The sequence below is a fragment of the Pelophylax lessonae genome (assembly GCF_965119305.1).
Source record: "Pelophylax lessonae genome assembly, chromosome: 4".
Lineage (NCBI taxonomy): Eukaryota > Metazoa > Chordata > Amphibia > Anura > Ranidae > Pelophylax > Pelophylax lessonae.
Genome location: NC_138771.1, coordinates 223,160,590 through 223,176,383, shown reverse-complemented (window position 1 = coordinate 223,176,383; position 15,794 = coordinate 223,160,590). Strand labels below are relative to the sequence as shown.

Below are 15,794 nucleotides of genomic sequence, written 5' to 3'. Positions count from 1 at the left end.
ATAATGTCTTCAATGTAATTTAGGTAGGTGGTGTGTTGGTTTCCTGGTGACTTTTGATGGCAGAGAAACTAATTGTACATGGCCATATGAAACAGATGGAATGCAACTTTTTTATACCAGTAATGGGACTTTTGGGTTGATAAATAGGGTTGCAGCATCTGGTCATTTAAATCCACCCCCCCCCCCCCCATGAACAGATTATATTCGTGGACACATTCAGGCTTTGTAATGGAGCCACGTCTTCTGGGAATCTCCACCAAGGTGTCATTGTGGATGGTGGACAAGATGTAAACATCTTTCTTGTCCCTCCACTTCATGGCCAACACTTCCTCGTTCCTCATAAATGTGGATTCCCCCTGTTGTAGACTTTTTGTACCAAATTCTGTGGGAATCCCTTCCTATTTTTTCTGCTGGTACCACAGGCCAGGGTTTTTGCATGGTACAGGTTACGAAAAAAGGGCAAGCTGGTGTAGTAATTGTCTACATAGAGATGCCATTCTTTTTTGAATAGGGGGTATGCCAGGTCCCAGACAATTTTCCCACTGGTTCCGATGTATGTTGGGCATTCAGGGGGCTGGAGCTGGGAGTCTTTGCCTTCAGTGGCTCTCTCGCAAAGTTTATTCATTTTCAACCCATACCTGGCTCTCTTACTTGGGATGTATTGCTTGAATTGCAGCCAGCCAGTAAAATGGATAAGGGATTCATCCACACAGATATTTTTGTCTGGGACATACACTTCCGCAAATTGCTTCGAAAAATAATTTATTAGGGGGCGTAATTTATATAGTTTGTCGTGGTTGGGATGATCTCGGGGAGGGCACTGCGAACTGTCATTAAAATGGAGGAAGCGCATAATCATGTCATACCGTGATCTGATTCATTTTTCTTTGTAAGCCCCATATTAAGTGTAAGGCCCAAACATTCTTTGAATTTGTCTAGTGTAAGACGGCGCCAATTGAACAAACGGGCATAGGAAGAATTGGGGTTGGAGGCAATAAATTGTTCTGCATAAAGGTTTGTTTGGTCCACCATGTACTGCAGCAAATCTTGGGGAAAAAACAAATAAAAAAAAAATCTAATAGGGAAAAATTTGAAGTGTTGGCTGCACACCTGGCTGTGCGATGAAAGGGGGGATTATAGTTGATTCTGAGCTGGCAGGCAACCATAGGCAGGTTTCCCAGGGCATCGGGAAGGTAGGTTCGGGCCCGGATTCTTTGGGTTGAACTTGTTAGTCCAGTGCTGGTACTAGGCTCCTGTTCCTGGGGTCTAGCTGAGGCAGTGTTGGTGCCATTAGGGTGTATGGTGCTGCTGGTTGTAGGAAGGTCTTCTGGGCTCATTCTCCTTATCCTTTTAGGAGGGACTGTTTCCTACTCGGATTCAAGGTCTGATCCGCTATCCTCTACTGACTCGTATTATGAACCAGTATCAGATAATGCAAGCTCCCCGCTGCTCTCATCATCCGACATGGTAAGCATTTCATATGCCTCCTCTGCTATAAAAAGCCTTTTAGACATACTGGCGGTACTGATGGGTACTGGCATTACTGATGGGTACTGGCGGTACTGGCGGTACTGATGGTACTGATGGGTACTGACGGTACTGATGGGTACTGGCAGTACTGATGGTACTGATGGGTACTGGCGGTACTGATGGGTACTGGCGGTACTGATGGTACTGATAGGTCCTGGTGGTACTGATGGGTACTGGTGGGCTGTTGGATAGGTGGCAGGTTTGTGTGACAGGTCACGGCGGTACTGTTGGCAGTACTGTGTGACAGGTCACTGTTGGCAGTACTATGTGACAGGTCACTGATGGCGGGCCTGTGTGACAGATGCAGATGTGCTGACAAATCCAGATGTGACAGAGATGGGCTGTGACACTAGGTGACAGGTTCTCTTTATTGGGGGGGGGGGGCTTTGTGGTGCCCAGTACTGTGAATAAACTGAAAAAAGTCACTCACTCACTCACTGATCAACGCTCTTCTACTCACACGATCGGTGTGTGAGGAGAAGAGCTCAGATCAGTAGTAACAGCTGCCCTGTGTTTTGATTGTGTCTGGCTGTGATTGGACACAGCCGATCACGTGGTAAACAGCCAATTTTAGGGTAGTGATGGTTCCAGCTCCAGCTGCTTTTCCTGCCCGCCGTCATATGACGTCGGGTCAGGATAACTGAACCACATTCCCGCCGTCAATCTGTAATAGGGCGGACGGGAAGTGGTTAAAAATGACCTTTCCTTTTCAATCTACAGCCGTTGTAATTTTCTGAAAATGCAATATGACTACCTGGAGCTGTTCTGTACACAGAATGTGTACTAACCACACCCCAGAAACATAATTTCCTGGTTGTGTGATTGGCTCACCAATTTTCCTATAAGTCTGCACTAAGATACGAGTCAGATTTCTGGCATCCCCTGCAACATAAATGTCATTTTTGGTCAGATACTCCCAATAGGAACATGTCTAAAAGGATGCAGGCCCAGCAGTTTTGCTCATTAGAACCCTGCACAGAGGCACAGAAGAACAAACAATGATTTCTTCAGACTAACAATAGGTAGGAATCTGCAACAAAGTTTGTTAAAATCCTTGTAATGTACAAGTTTAGATCGGGGAATGTTTTTTTCTCAACAAAAGTGGAGTAAAACATACCCCAGTTCCTTCCAATGCAATAGTGTGACCAAATACTTACCTGCTGTCCCTGCTCTCCACTGCCAGCTCTGGACACAGAGTGATGCTTTCCCGAACTTCCAGATAGGGGAGTGCAAAACCTGTGCATGAGGAGGAGGTTGAGGGGGGGGGGGTTGGGAGTGGGGAGAGGAAAGAGATGGTGGGTGCCATCAATAGGTCCCTGTATACGGTTGGACTTCAAAAGCAGCAAGGAAGGGATTAATTTAGGAGAAGGAATTGTGGGAAAGAACAAACCAAAAAGGAAAGCAGACTGGCCAATACAGTTTTTTAACCACTTTACTGCTGGTCACTGGAGCTCTACTGCGGCAAAGTGGCTCGATAACGTCTGGCGATGTAGACCTACGTCGCCAGACATACCCCTCTCTCGGCGGTGCGTGCCGCCGGAGGCTCGCTCCCGCTGTATTCAGTCACAGCGGGAGTCAGGCCAGGGGAATCGAGTGTTGAGATCCGCCTGGTTGTGTAAACAAAGCGGGCGGATCTCCTAAGTGACAGGCAGGGTCAGATTGCAGGGTTCAGCATAGCTGAACCTGCGATCTGTCCCTGTGTCACTCAGTCCCCTCCCCCCACACACGTTAGTAAGCACCAGGTATACATTAACCCCTTGATCACCAATAAAAATTAACCCCTTCCCTGCCAGTGTCATTTTTACAGTAACAGTGCATATTTATAGCACTGATTACTGTAGTAATGTCACTGGTACCCCCAAAAGTGTCAAAAATGTCAGTCAAGGGTCCGATCTGTCTGCCGCAATGTCGCAGTCCCGCAAAAAAAAAAAAACGCAGATCGCCGCCATTACTTGTTACAAAAAAAACCCACCAAAAACGACAGAAATCTTTCCCTTAGTTAGTAAACGCAATAACTTTTGCGGAAACCAATCAAAATACGCTTATTGCGATTTTTTTTTTTACCAAAAATATGTAGCAGAAAACAATTTGGTCAAAAATGATAAAAACTTTTGATTTTTACATTTTTTTGGGGGGAATTTCATATAAAAAAATGTGAAAAATATTGTTATTTTTTCAAAATTGTTGCTCTTTTTTTGTTTATAGCGCAAAAAGTAAAAATCACACAGGTGATCAAATACCACCAAAAGAAAGCTCTGTTTGTAGGAAAAAAAGGACGTAAATTTCGTTTGGGTATGGCATTGCATGACTGTGCAATTGTCAGTTAAAATCGCACAGTGCCGAATCGCAAAAAGTGGCCCAGACGTAAGACAGCAAAATCCTCCGGTGGTAAAGTGGTTAAATTGGGGGCTAGGAACACTTTAAGGTAAGTATAGAGATCAGAGGGTGGCCAGTATGCAGGCATTTGTACCCATAAATGAATGCTTGATTGTGCAGATTTTGGTGGGCCTATGAAAGGAGTGAGGGGGGGACACTGCAGATACCTCAACCACCAGCTTATATGGGGGGAATCGTAGTGACTGCTCCTGCTGGAACCATCACTGTCTACCCTAAGATCAGTTTGCCAAAAAAGTATTCAGAAGCATAACAAAATGTTCTTGCAAGAATTCAAGCAGCGGATTTCTTTTTCAAATCTTACAAACCATGAAAGGTTTGTGTAGTGTCTGCGTTTTTAAAAAAAAAACAAATAATGTGTTATTTTTTTTTAAATGTGTTTTTATAGAACTGGAAAAACGTTCACTATGTTCAATGCAATCTGGAGAATCGCAAGCCTGGAAGAAAATTTCAAATTATTTTCTGCCAAACCTCGGTAAAAAGAATCAGGATTTAAAAGCATGGGACGTACATCTCTTACTGCAAGCATTTTTGTAAGTACAAGTCATGATTTTTGCTGAATGCTTTACTTCGTCTAAAGAAAACTCTCTACTTTAATTGTATGCCACAAACCAAATTGCAATCTTTGCTTTCTAAAACTTTTGAATGGGTTTTGTAACTTTGGAGCATGGCATTTTTTTTTTTTTTTTTTTGCATTAAGTTACAAATGTTTATTTGAAAAATTATTTAACAATTAAAAACAAATTTATATTGATAATCTTTTATTGTTACTCTGTCCAGATTTATTTAACGGAAACTGTGACATTATAATAATTAGATGGTTAAAATTATGGCTAGTGCATGCAGATATTTTCAAGATTTTTTAATTAAAAAATATATAACAATACTTAATGCATTAAATGCTGATATAATGGTAAATTGAATAGAACTGTTGAAGCCATGATAGATTAAACTGGGTTGCTAGCATTGGATCCATTCAAAAACAGTAAAGGATGATTTGAATGTAATCTAAATTACAAATTCACAGGTTTTTTTTTTTTGTCTTTCTATAGTCCTTTATCCATGAATGTTATCAGTTGTTACTGAGTATTGCTGGATGCTCCTTAAAGTATGAATAAACCCACATCATTAAAAACTTTCAATAAATGCTGTATTACATGCTGTTAATACGTAGTCACTATTAGATTCATTTTCTGTATTCTGAAAAAACCTGGTTGATTCCGCTGTTGTCTATCTCCCCCTTCAGTCCATGTTCCCATTGCAGTTGGGGAGTTTGGAGAGAAGTGTTGGCAGCTAGTGCACATGCTCAGCTTTCAGTGTATTTTCCACCCTATTTCAGTATGTCTTCCCTATTAAACCTGAGCAGTCCACATGACTATAGAGTCACACATGTGGGTGTATACACAGTGGTAAATGACAGCCCACTCCCTCCATGCCACTAACCAGCTAGACACAATGGATGTGAGATATTTCATCTTGATTGATGGAGGCTTCACCTCCCCATTATTCTAAGACAGCCTGTGACTGGCAGAAATCCACCCACACCATGGTATTGCCAAAAAATAATAATGATTTAATTTAAAATATATATTTATATGACAAATAAAACAGTTTATTGATTTGTATCCCAAAGGCAGTTTTTTTTATTATTTTGAACATGTGATCAGAAGCTCCTCCTGCCACTGTTTCCCTTTGGAGAGGCTCGGAAAGAGATGGGTCATGTGACATCTGTATATCGGTTAGGAAAAAGGGTACTTTGATTTTTTTTTATTAAAAAATTACAGTGCCATCATCCACATATGGAAAGAGAAGGGATACTGTACATTAAACAGTATGCGTTTAGTATCATTTTAAAGCCTCATTTAGACTTGCTTTGCTGTCTGAAGTGCGATCCATGTTTGGATCTCTCTTCAGACAGCAATAGACAGGCAGTGAGGAGGCGTTGTATCACCTACGCACTGCCTTTATTATATAGTGAACAAATTTATTATGCCTACTAATTACCAGACTACCACGCTGCAACCATGCATGTGTTGCCATGTGGCACCATGAACTTGAATGGGTCAAGCGTGGCAGGCAGTACCACCCACTGTGTGCAACAGGAAATATCTTTCTTTCTTATTGAAAAGGCTCCTCCCAGATTTCACACTGCAGTGCTCTGTTCTTGCAGAGCTGAGTAGCAGTCACACCTCTCAGCACATGTTCTCACAGAGGGTGGTGGGGAGGGGGGGTGTTTGAGAAGCTCCTTTATATTAGTGTGCACTGGGTTTAATTATGGGTTTAGTGCCTACTGAGCTGTTCATCTGTATTTGGAATTCCTTCATGGCTGCTGTAAAGGAAATTGTACTAAGGACTATTACTATTAAGGACTATTACTACATCTGCACTAACTAAGATTGCTAGCTCTTGAGCCTAATACCATCTGCTCTTGCACTGGGTTGGTCTATCCTGTATGTTCACCTGCTACTCTATCATCTGCTACCATACATGATTGCTAAACCTATCTGCATCCCATCTGCTACTATCTTACTTTCAAGAACATTCCTTTCAAGTGTCTGTCATCTACCATCTCTACCCAACCTGTCTCTTCAGCCTATCATCACTATATTACTATACATATAAGTCACTCTAGGAACATCTTATTGAGTGTGTGTATTTACTTGCTGAATTGAGACTATCCACACATGATGAGTCTTGGGAGTTGGGATTGGTGTCTCAGCGTTTCTCTACATGACTACTGAAGTGGAATATTTCTGCAGCTGTAAATCCACATTATACATAAAACGCAGGAGCGTTACAGATTGAACGAACCTCAAATGGATTCAGCAGAAATAACCACTCAGGTGACACAATTAAAACAGCAAGTAAGTGCGTTAATACACGCACTTGCTGAATTAAGAGAAGAAAATCAGGCTCTGACGCAGCAGGTAACCAGACTGACACAACTTACCACTGCTCAGTCCCCTGAACCCAAAATAAATCCTCCTTTGGTATTTACAGGCGATCGCAAAAAATTTCGCGAATTTAAAAACGCATGTGAGTTACTTTTCTTGCTAAAACCCCGTACCTACCTTACTGATCACATTAAGGTTTGTACTATTATTTCTTACCTAACAGGCGATCCTCGGGCCGGTGCAGACTCTCTTTTTGAGAAAAACGATCAGCTTCTCAAATCCTATGCCTTATTTCTAGCAGAACTTACTAGCCTATATGATGATCCCAATAGGCAGAGTACTGCCGATCTTCAATTAAGGTCCTTGAAACAAGGTAGGAGACCTGTGGAAGACTTTGTCGAAGAATTCAAGAGATGGACCCTTGATTCAGAATGGAATGATGCATCTCTGAAAACTCAATTTAGGCTTGGCCTATCAGAGGCCGTTAAAGACGAGCTCGTCGGAGCGGATCTGCCAAAAACCCTGGATGCATTGATACAACTCAGTATCACCATAGATAGAAGACTACGAGAAAGAAAGGCTGAAAAAATGGGAATGCCATTATCCAGTTCTTCTCGGATTTCGGCCGATGACCCCACTCCTATGGAGGTAGGAACCATACGCCCACCTCTATCAACTGTGGAAAGAGCCAGAAGACGATCTGGTAATCTCTGCTTGTACTGTGCATCCCCGGATCACAAGATAAACGTCTGTCCCCTAGTCTGCAAAAAGAAGGGTGAGTGTTCACATGTCCTCCTAGGGGGATTGACAACTTCAATTACTAACCCTTACCTTTTTGTTTGCTTAACATTACAGTGGGACCAGAACAGGATTACTACTAAGGCCATGATTGACACAGGATCTTGTGGAAATTATATTGACATACGTTTTGCTGCTTTAAATAAAGTCCCTATTATTTCTAAACCTAAACCTGTCTCAGTGAGTCTTATTAACGGTGTTCCTTTATCCTCTGGTCCGATCACTGATCAGACACAGGCACTCCTAGTCACTACTAACGGGTCTCATATGGAGACCACTACCTTCGATCTAATACCTTCACCCCACTTTCCCATTGTTTTGGGACTTCCCTGGTTACACACACATCAACCAACCATAGATTGGAAGGAACGGACCCTGGCCTTCCTCTCTTGCTATTGCGAGGGTACGTGTAACCTCCCGTCTTCCGGGAAGATCCTGTCTGTGGTGACAGATGAGATTGCACCACTATGTTATCAGGATCTCTCTGAGGTTTTTCTTGAGAAAAATGCTCAAGCACTACCTCCCCATCGAGACTATGATTGTAGTATTGATCTACTCCCAAATAGCAAATTGCCGTTCGGTCATGTTTATCCTCTTTCACAGGATGAACTTTCCCATCTCAAAGAATATTTGGATGAGAATTTGAAAAAAGGTTTTATTAGACCTTCCACTTCTTCCACAGCAGCAGGACTCTTTTTTGTCCGCAATAAGGACTCAAGTCTCAGGCCTATCATCGACTATAGGCAATTGAATGCTATTACAATAAAAGATCGCTATCCTCTACCGCTTATCCCTGAGCTCATTGAGCAGGTGCGTGGAGCTACCTATTTTTCAAAATTGGACCTGAAAGGGGCATACAATCTCATTCGAATCCGTGATGGACACGAGTGGAAGACTGCATTCAGAACCAGATACGGATTGTTCGAATATCTTGTAATGCCATTCGGGCTATGCAACGCCCCTGCAGCCTTTCAACGATTTATAAACGATATTTTCAGAGACTTACTAGATGTCTGTGTTGTGGTATATCTGGACGATATACTTATATATTCACGATCCTTGTCTGAACACATAAGACATGTAAGACTAGTATTATCGAGATTGCTTGCACACAACCTATACGTGAAACTGAAAAAATGCTTGTTTCATAAAGAAGAGGTACTGTTTCTAGGCTACATCATATCCAAAACAGGAATCAAGATGGACATGAGTAAGATATCCTGCATTCAGGATTGGCCTACACCAACCACCCGCAAGGCGCTACAGCGATTCCTTGGATTTTCTAATTTCTACAGGAAATTCATCAGGAACTTCTCTGCTATTGTGAGACCCCTCACACAGCTCACTAGCATTAAGAGACCATTCAAATGGTCAGATGAAGCAAATAAAGCTTTTCACCTGTTAAAGACAAGGTTTACTTCTGCTCCCATACTACGCCATCCAGACCCATCCCTCCAATACATTCTGGAAGTAGATGCGTCAAACATGGCAGTAGGAGCAATACTCTCCCAACGACCAACTAACACTTCACCACTCCATCCAGTCGCCTTCTTTTCTAAATCCTTAAGCAGTCCAGAGGTAAATTACCCCGTGGGTGAAAAGGAACTGCTTGCTATAAAATTGGCTCTGGAGAATTGGCGACATCTACTCGAAGGCACCCGATTACCAATACTTATATACACGGACCATAAAAATCTTCAATATCTTCAGACTAACAAAACTCTCTCTCACCGACAGGTACGATGGTCACTATTCTTTCTAAGGTTTAACTTCCTAGTGACCTACACACCTGCAGATAAGAACAAAAAGGCGGATGCACTATCACGACTAACTGAAGAAAACTACTTCAAAATCCCTTCTGTTCCTATAATACCTCACAAGCGTATTATTGGAGTTGTCCGTTCTTTGAAGGAAGAGGTTTTGCATGGTATAAGTTTGGATTCACCCCCACCACAACTAAATACCGATGCAGAAGGCTTCCTCTACTACAACGACAAACTTTACATACCACCTACCATGCGCACCAAGATTTTGGAATTATCGCATGATGTGCCTATGGCAGGACATATGGGTATGACAAAGACTCTTAATCTGATTACCAGACAATTCTGGTGGCCTGACATGAAAACATCTATACAAAAATTCATCTCTTCATGCAATATCTGTGCCAGGTCCAAAATTGACACTACGAGACCATCCGGTCTACTATGCAGTCTACCAATACCCCAAACTCCATGGGAAGTTGTGTCCTTGGACTTTATAGTAGAACTACCTCCTTTCAAAGGATTTAATACCATCTTGGTGTCAGTGGACCATCTGACAAAGATGGCACATTTCATTGCTATTCGCAGACTACCTTCGTCCAAACAAACGGCAGAACTCCTGATGAAACATGTCTTTAAGTTACATGGTATCCCAAAAACTCTTCTGTCTGACCGTGGATCACAATTTATTTCCAAGTTCTGGCAAGAACTATGTCACATACTACGAATTGAGCGGAAGCTCACTTCTCCTTACCATCCGCAGACCAACGGACAGACTGAAAGAGTCAACCAATGCATCGAGCAATATTTACGTTGTTACACTTCTTACCAACAGGATGATTGGGTGGATCTTCTCCCTCTGGCAGAATTTGCCTACAACAACGCAACCCACAGTATGACCAAGCAGAGTCCGTTCTACTTGAACTATGGGTTTCATCCCTCTATTCTTCCACCACGCATCCTTCCTTCAAATAACCCAGTAGCCTCAGACTATCTTACCCAAATAAAGGACTCTCTGGGTTTGCTTAATACTACCATTGCACACGCTCACAGTCAACAAAAGAAGTACTATGATCTTCGCAGAAGACCTTCTCCTCAGTATGCTATTGGGGACCTCGTTTGGCTCTCAACAAAAAATTTAAGACTGAAAATCCCTAGCAAAAAGCTTGAACCTCTCTTCTTTGGACCTTTCCCAATCAAGAAACTTATTGGAAAAGCTGCAGTACAGCTTACATTGCCAATAGACCTCAAAATACATCCCATTTTCCATGTGTCGCTACTGAAGCCCCATGTTCCTGACCAAGGAATAAGGCCTACTATCCCACTTCCTCCTCCTGTACAAGTTGAAGGTGGAGAAGAATATGAGATAAAAGAGATTCTGGATTCTCGTATCCACAGAAGAAAACTTCAATACTTAGTTCGATGGAAGAACTATGGGCCCCAAGACGACACCTGGCTAAACACCTCTGACATACATGCCCCTAGATTAATCCGCAACTTTCATGCGAAGTACCCAGACAAACCAGCTCCAGAGGCCTTCAGGAGCCGGCCTTAAGGGGGGGGGTACTGTAATGTTCTGGTACCTTTGGTACCCTAATTCCACTTTTCCTAAGTGTATGCGCCCCACCATTCTCTTTTGGTAAGGTGCGCATACACCTTTAAGACCGATGCTGTCATCACTGAGCGCCGCTGGAGCGGCTATTTCAACCTCCGGCGGTCTCACTCACATGTTTGTTCAACGCCGCATAATCTGCCTTGAAGCTCTCATGCTTGCAAGCATACCTCGCTATCGGAACCACGCTGCTGATCCCTGTATCCCGTTACCGGATCATCCGCTCTTGCCGAACCTCTCCTCTACTACATTGCTACTAGTGATAAGTACCCCACAGGGGAAACCTCTATAACCTTCATACTAAAGCTTACACTATCTAGCTCTGCATACTAAGGACTATTACTACATCTGCACTAACTAAGATTGCTAGCTCTTGAGCCTAATACCATCTGCTCTTGCACTGGGTTGGTCTATCCTGTATGTTCACCTGCTACTCTATCATCTGCTACCATACATGATTGCTAAACCTATCTGCATCCCATCTGCTACTATCTTACTTTCAAGAACATTCCTTTCAAGTGTCTGTCATCTACCATCTCTACCCAACCTGTCTCTTCAGCCTATCATCACTATATTACTATACATATAAGTCACTCTAGGAACATCTTATTGAGTGTGTGTATTTACTTGCTGAATTGAGACTATCCACACATAATGAGTCTTGGGAGTTGGGATTGGTGTCTCAGCGTTTCTCTACATGACTACTGAAGTGGAATATTTCTGCAGCTGTAAATCCACATTATACATAAAACGCAGGAGCGTTACACTTATTAGCTGATTACATAGGCTATGTTTCCTGCTTTACATAGTTCTTGTTCTTTACTGCTCTTTCTTACAATGCAAATGGTATCAAATGTCAGTGCTTGTTAAGCAGGATGCTGAAATCGCTGACCCATGAAGAGCTCCCTCTAGAGAGTAATCTACAAATATCTTGCATTAAAACACAAACAAACGATAGAAAAGCAAGCATGTAAATGGTCACAAATCCATGATTATTATCAGTACCAGACTTATCATAAGTACCGCACTTACAATAAATTGTATGTACCATTATGTATTTTATTTTCCAATTCTTATTACTACCTGTATGGTTACCATTTCATAACATTAGCCTGCTTAGAAAGAGATTTTCTATAATGTACTTGTACCCAGTGAACTGGTAAATGGGTCATTGAATCTCTTACTGTTTACCTGAGGCAACCGACAGTTAAAAAATAAATCAAACAATTTAAAGGGTAAGTTCACGTTTTCATGAAATTTGTAAAGATAAACTAACTTTAAATATCCTGGCTATCCCTCTCTACCCTGCTGCACATAGCGGCCATGGTGCCCTGTGCTGCCTGTGTAGCGCTCCTTACACCGTACACCACAATATATAACCTAATGGTGATTTTCCATCTTATTGCTCACAATGGCAAGCGCTCATTGGTCAGTGCAGCAACGTGACCACACTGACCAATGAGAAGTGCACCTAAGCCTTTTTCTGCTGGTAAGGTGTCACATAAGAAAGATACAATTCTCATTGGTCATCGCATCATCTCACTGACCAATGAGCACTTGCCATTGCGAGAATTATGAAGGATACTCTGGGTTGTCTATTGCAATGTACACTCTACTACTCTGGCAGCACAGGGCATCAAAGCCGCTTTGTGCAGCATAGTCCGAAGGCGTGGCCAAAATATTTGGAGCTAGTTCTGAAAAGGTGACCTTACCCTTAACAAAATAAAAATGTATAAAATGGACCATGTGTTTCCTTTGGGTTTTTTCCATCCCAACTCCAGGATTAACAGGACTTAAAGTGGAACTAAACCCTCCTAAACCCTGCAGTCAAAGAGGTCACCATCTTATCCTCTTTTTAGATCTGCAGTCACCATGGTGCTGCACATGTGATAAGCTATGACACCAACCGTTGGAGAGCTTAAGGCTACGTTCACATCATGGCGTTGCTATTTACAGGTGTTTTCTAGGCGTTTTTATGGGCGTTTTTTCAGGCGTTTTACAGGTGTTTTTACAGGCGTTTTTACAGGCGTTTTTGTGCAGGCGTTTTTAGATTGACAAGTGACCAATGGAAAAAAATAAAAATGCCTGTAATCTGCCTAAAAAGAAGCTCATGTACTTTTTGAGCATTGGGCATTTTGCTCAAAACGTCAAAACACTCAGATGTGAACAGGGACCATTGAAATGAATAGGATTTGTCTTGTTGGGCGTTTTTGAGCTGATCCTAGAGCAGAAAATGCCCCAAAAATGCCCCAAAAACACCCCAAAACGCCTACATGTGAACTTAGCCTAAATGTTTGGTTTAGAGCTGACACAAGCATGCGGCAACTGTGACAGTTAAAATAGAAATGTGGGTTTGCAAACATGCATACTCACCCATCGGTCTGATGCTGCATCTGTCCCCCCTCCCCCCCGACTCTATACTGAGAACTAAGCGATCAAAGACTGCTGATCGCCCAGCTCTCAGTCTTCAGCCCGCAGAGAGCTGGTGACTGTCAGTCACAGGTTCTTCTCTGCTCTGCCCCTTCAGCGCCTACTGGAATGCTGGGCTGTGGAGGGGCCGGGAGCGGTTGGCTCAGGTTCTTTGCAATGCACTAAGAGGCAACTGCCAGTCAGGCATCTGGGCTGATCCCTGCAGAGCTTGGATCACTTCTATGATATCAGCTGACAGCTGGCTTTAGCCCGTTGTTGGCTGAATCTGGGATACAGGAGTGCAGAACTAAGTTTTAATGTACACTGTGCATGCTCTAGTAGGAAAAAATGCAAATTAAATAGCTGCAGAAAACATGGACAAAGCAGAGATGTTAAGGAGTCTCCTTGTCCTTCCCCTTTATTCTTGTATTGATCTAAACATGCACAATGGTGTGTCTTAACATGCATGGTAATGGAATGGTAATGACCAGCTTTAGAGCCATGTCAATGGTGACCTGCAAAACCACTTTATCTAATTAAACTTTCTATCTCATTGTGACATCAAGTGATGCCATAGGAAAAAGTGAGTTTTATTGATTCTGCACAGGTAAGTTGTCATAAGTGACAGAATCACTAGGGTGACATAAGCCTCATGGTGGTAACAATGATATGCTGTCCTCAACCACAAACAAAAAGACCCTTTGTTATTTAGTGAGCTCTAGGTGGATTTTGAATTTTGACAATCACTTCTGAAATATCCAAATGTGTATTATAAACAACCAATCTTAATACAGATTGATGAAATTATCTTTTTATTTGATTATAAAGAGTTTTGACTGATAGATCCTATTGGCAATCACAATATACTGTATGGAATATATCTGAGTGTGTTGTGGAGTTTGCAACTGCTCATACTAGATCAATCACAAATCAGCGTGAATATGTCCTTCATAAGGTTGACAAAATTTTTTTAAAAAATCAAATATTTGCAAACAGTGTAAATGATGCAATAATTCCCCTAATTTTGATTGGTTTTCTAATACCTAAAGCCTCTGTGTTTTGGTAGAATCTAGGAAAATAATTAATACTGCTCCCAGCAGTACATCATGTCTGCCAAGGTGTACATGTTTTTTTAAAAAGATAGCCTGCAGTTTCCAGCAAGGCCTTATTGATGTAATAACGCAGCATGCATTTATTGTGGAAGGTATTATTATCAAAGAAAAGGGAGGAAGAAACATTGCCAGTGGCGCTCAATCTACTTCAAATTGTCATATAATCCCAAGTAAACGAAGTAAACATAGTCCTAAAAGTGGATGTAAACCACATTCATGCAATTTTACTTGGGCACATATTTCTGTAATGCTTACTTATCTCTCTCCAAAGCATTAAGTCTCGTGATTTTTTTGCTGCTCTGTTCTTCTGTTATCAGCCTGATATCTTCTGACAAGTACTCCGACACTGGAGAGAAAAGCAGCTGAAAATGTGTGTTGGGGTGGGTGCTATAAATAGATTAGCAGGGAGCTGGTCTACTCACAGCACAGCTCTACAAGTATCATTGTTCTTCTGCCTATGTGTGTGTGTGTGTGTGTGGGGGGGGGGGGGTACCTTTCCTCTAATCAGCTCTCACAGAATGTATGCCCAGACTCCCCTCCCACAGCTGAAACAGGAAGAACAAATTGCAACACAATGATTATTTTCTAAAGAATATAAGCTGAAGACAGCAGATATGCAAGTAAAACTTATGTAGGGAGATTTGTTTCATCTCTGTGTATCATCTGAGGCTGTTCACTTCACTGGGCATATGTGAGGGTTTACAACCACTTTAAGGATCCGCCTGTCCATTTTTTTGGTGAATCCAAACGGTTGCCCCATGCATCTCTATGGGGCATCGGATGTCAGAGGAGACATGTCCACTGACATCCGATCCAATCCATCGAATCTGGATGGATGGAAACCCTATTTTCCATCCGTCCAGCGGATCAGATCGGATGGTCCGTTCTCATCCGATTCCCCCATAGAGAACAGTGGGGACCTGACAGCTCTGTCTCCGCACACAGCTCGGTGGATCGATTCCCCCACTGAGATAAACGGAGTCCGCCGACGGACTCCCCTGTGTGAAAGGGGCCTAAGCAACCTGTAGAAAGGTTACTTTGTAAGTCTCAAAACTAATGTATCAAAACTGGTAAAAACCTTTGGTTTAAAATATACAAAGTAACCAATTGATAAAGGAGTAAATAAAACGATTCCTAGAGGTTAGACGAGACCTCAATTGCTACAAGGATTGGAGCAAGGCTGCCTCCTCAATACAGGCTGGGAACATGGAAGCTGCAAAGAAAAGAGGGGAGCATAGAAGGGCACCAAGCAATCATTTAGTACAACAAGTTAATTTTATTG

General features: G+C 42.2%; 1 protein-coding gene across 1 annotated transcript in view; it reads left to right on the top strand.

Annotated features, from left to right (window-relative positions):
• The window catches only part of CPED1 (cadherin like and PC-esterase domain containing 1), a 459,182-nt gene that overhangs the window by 128,762 nt on the left and 314,626 nt on the right, over positions 1–15,794 (top strand). The window contains exon 5 of the mRNA XM_082256067.1: positions 4,313–4,457. Within this exon, the coding sequence (XP_082112193.1) occupies positions 4,313–4,457 (145 nt within the window). The remainder of the gene's footprint in view (positions 1–4,312; positions 4,458–15,794) is intronic.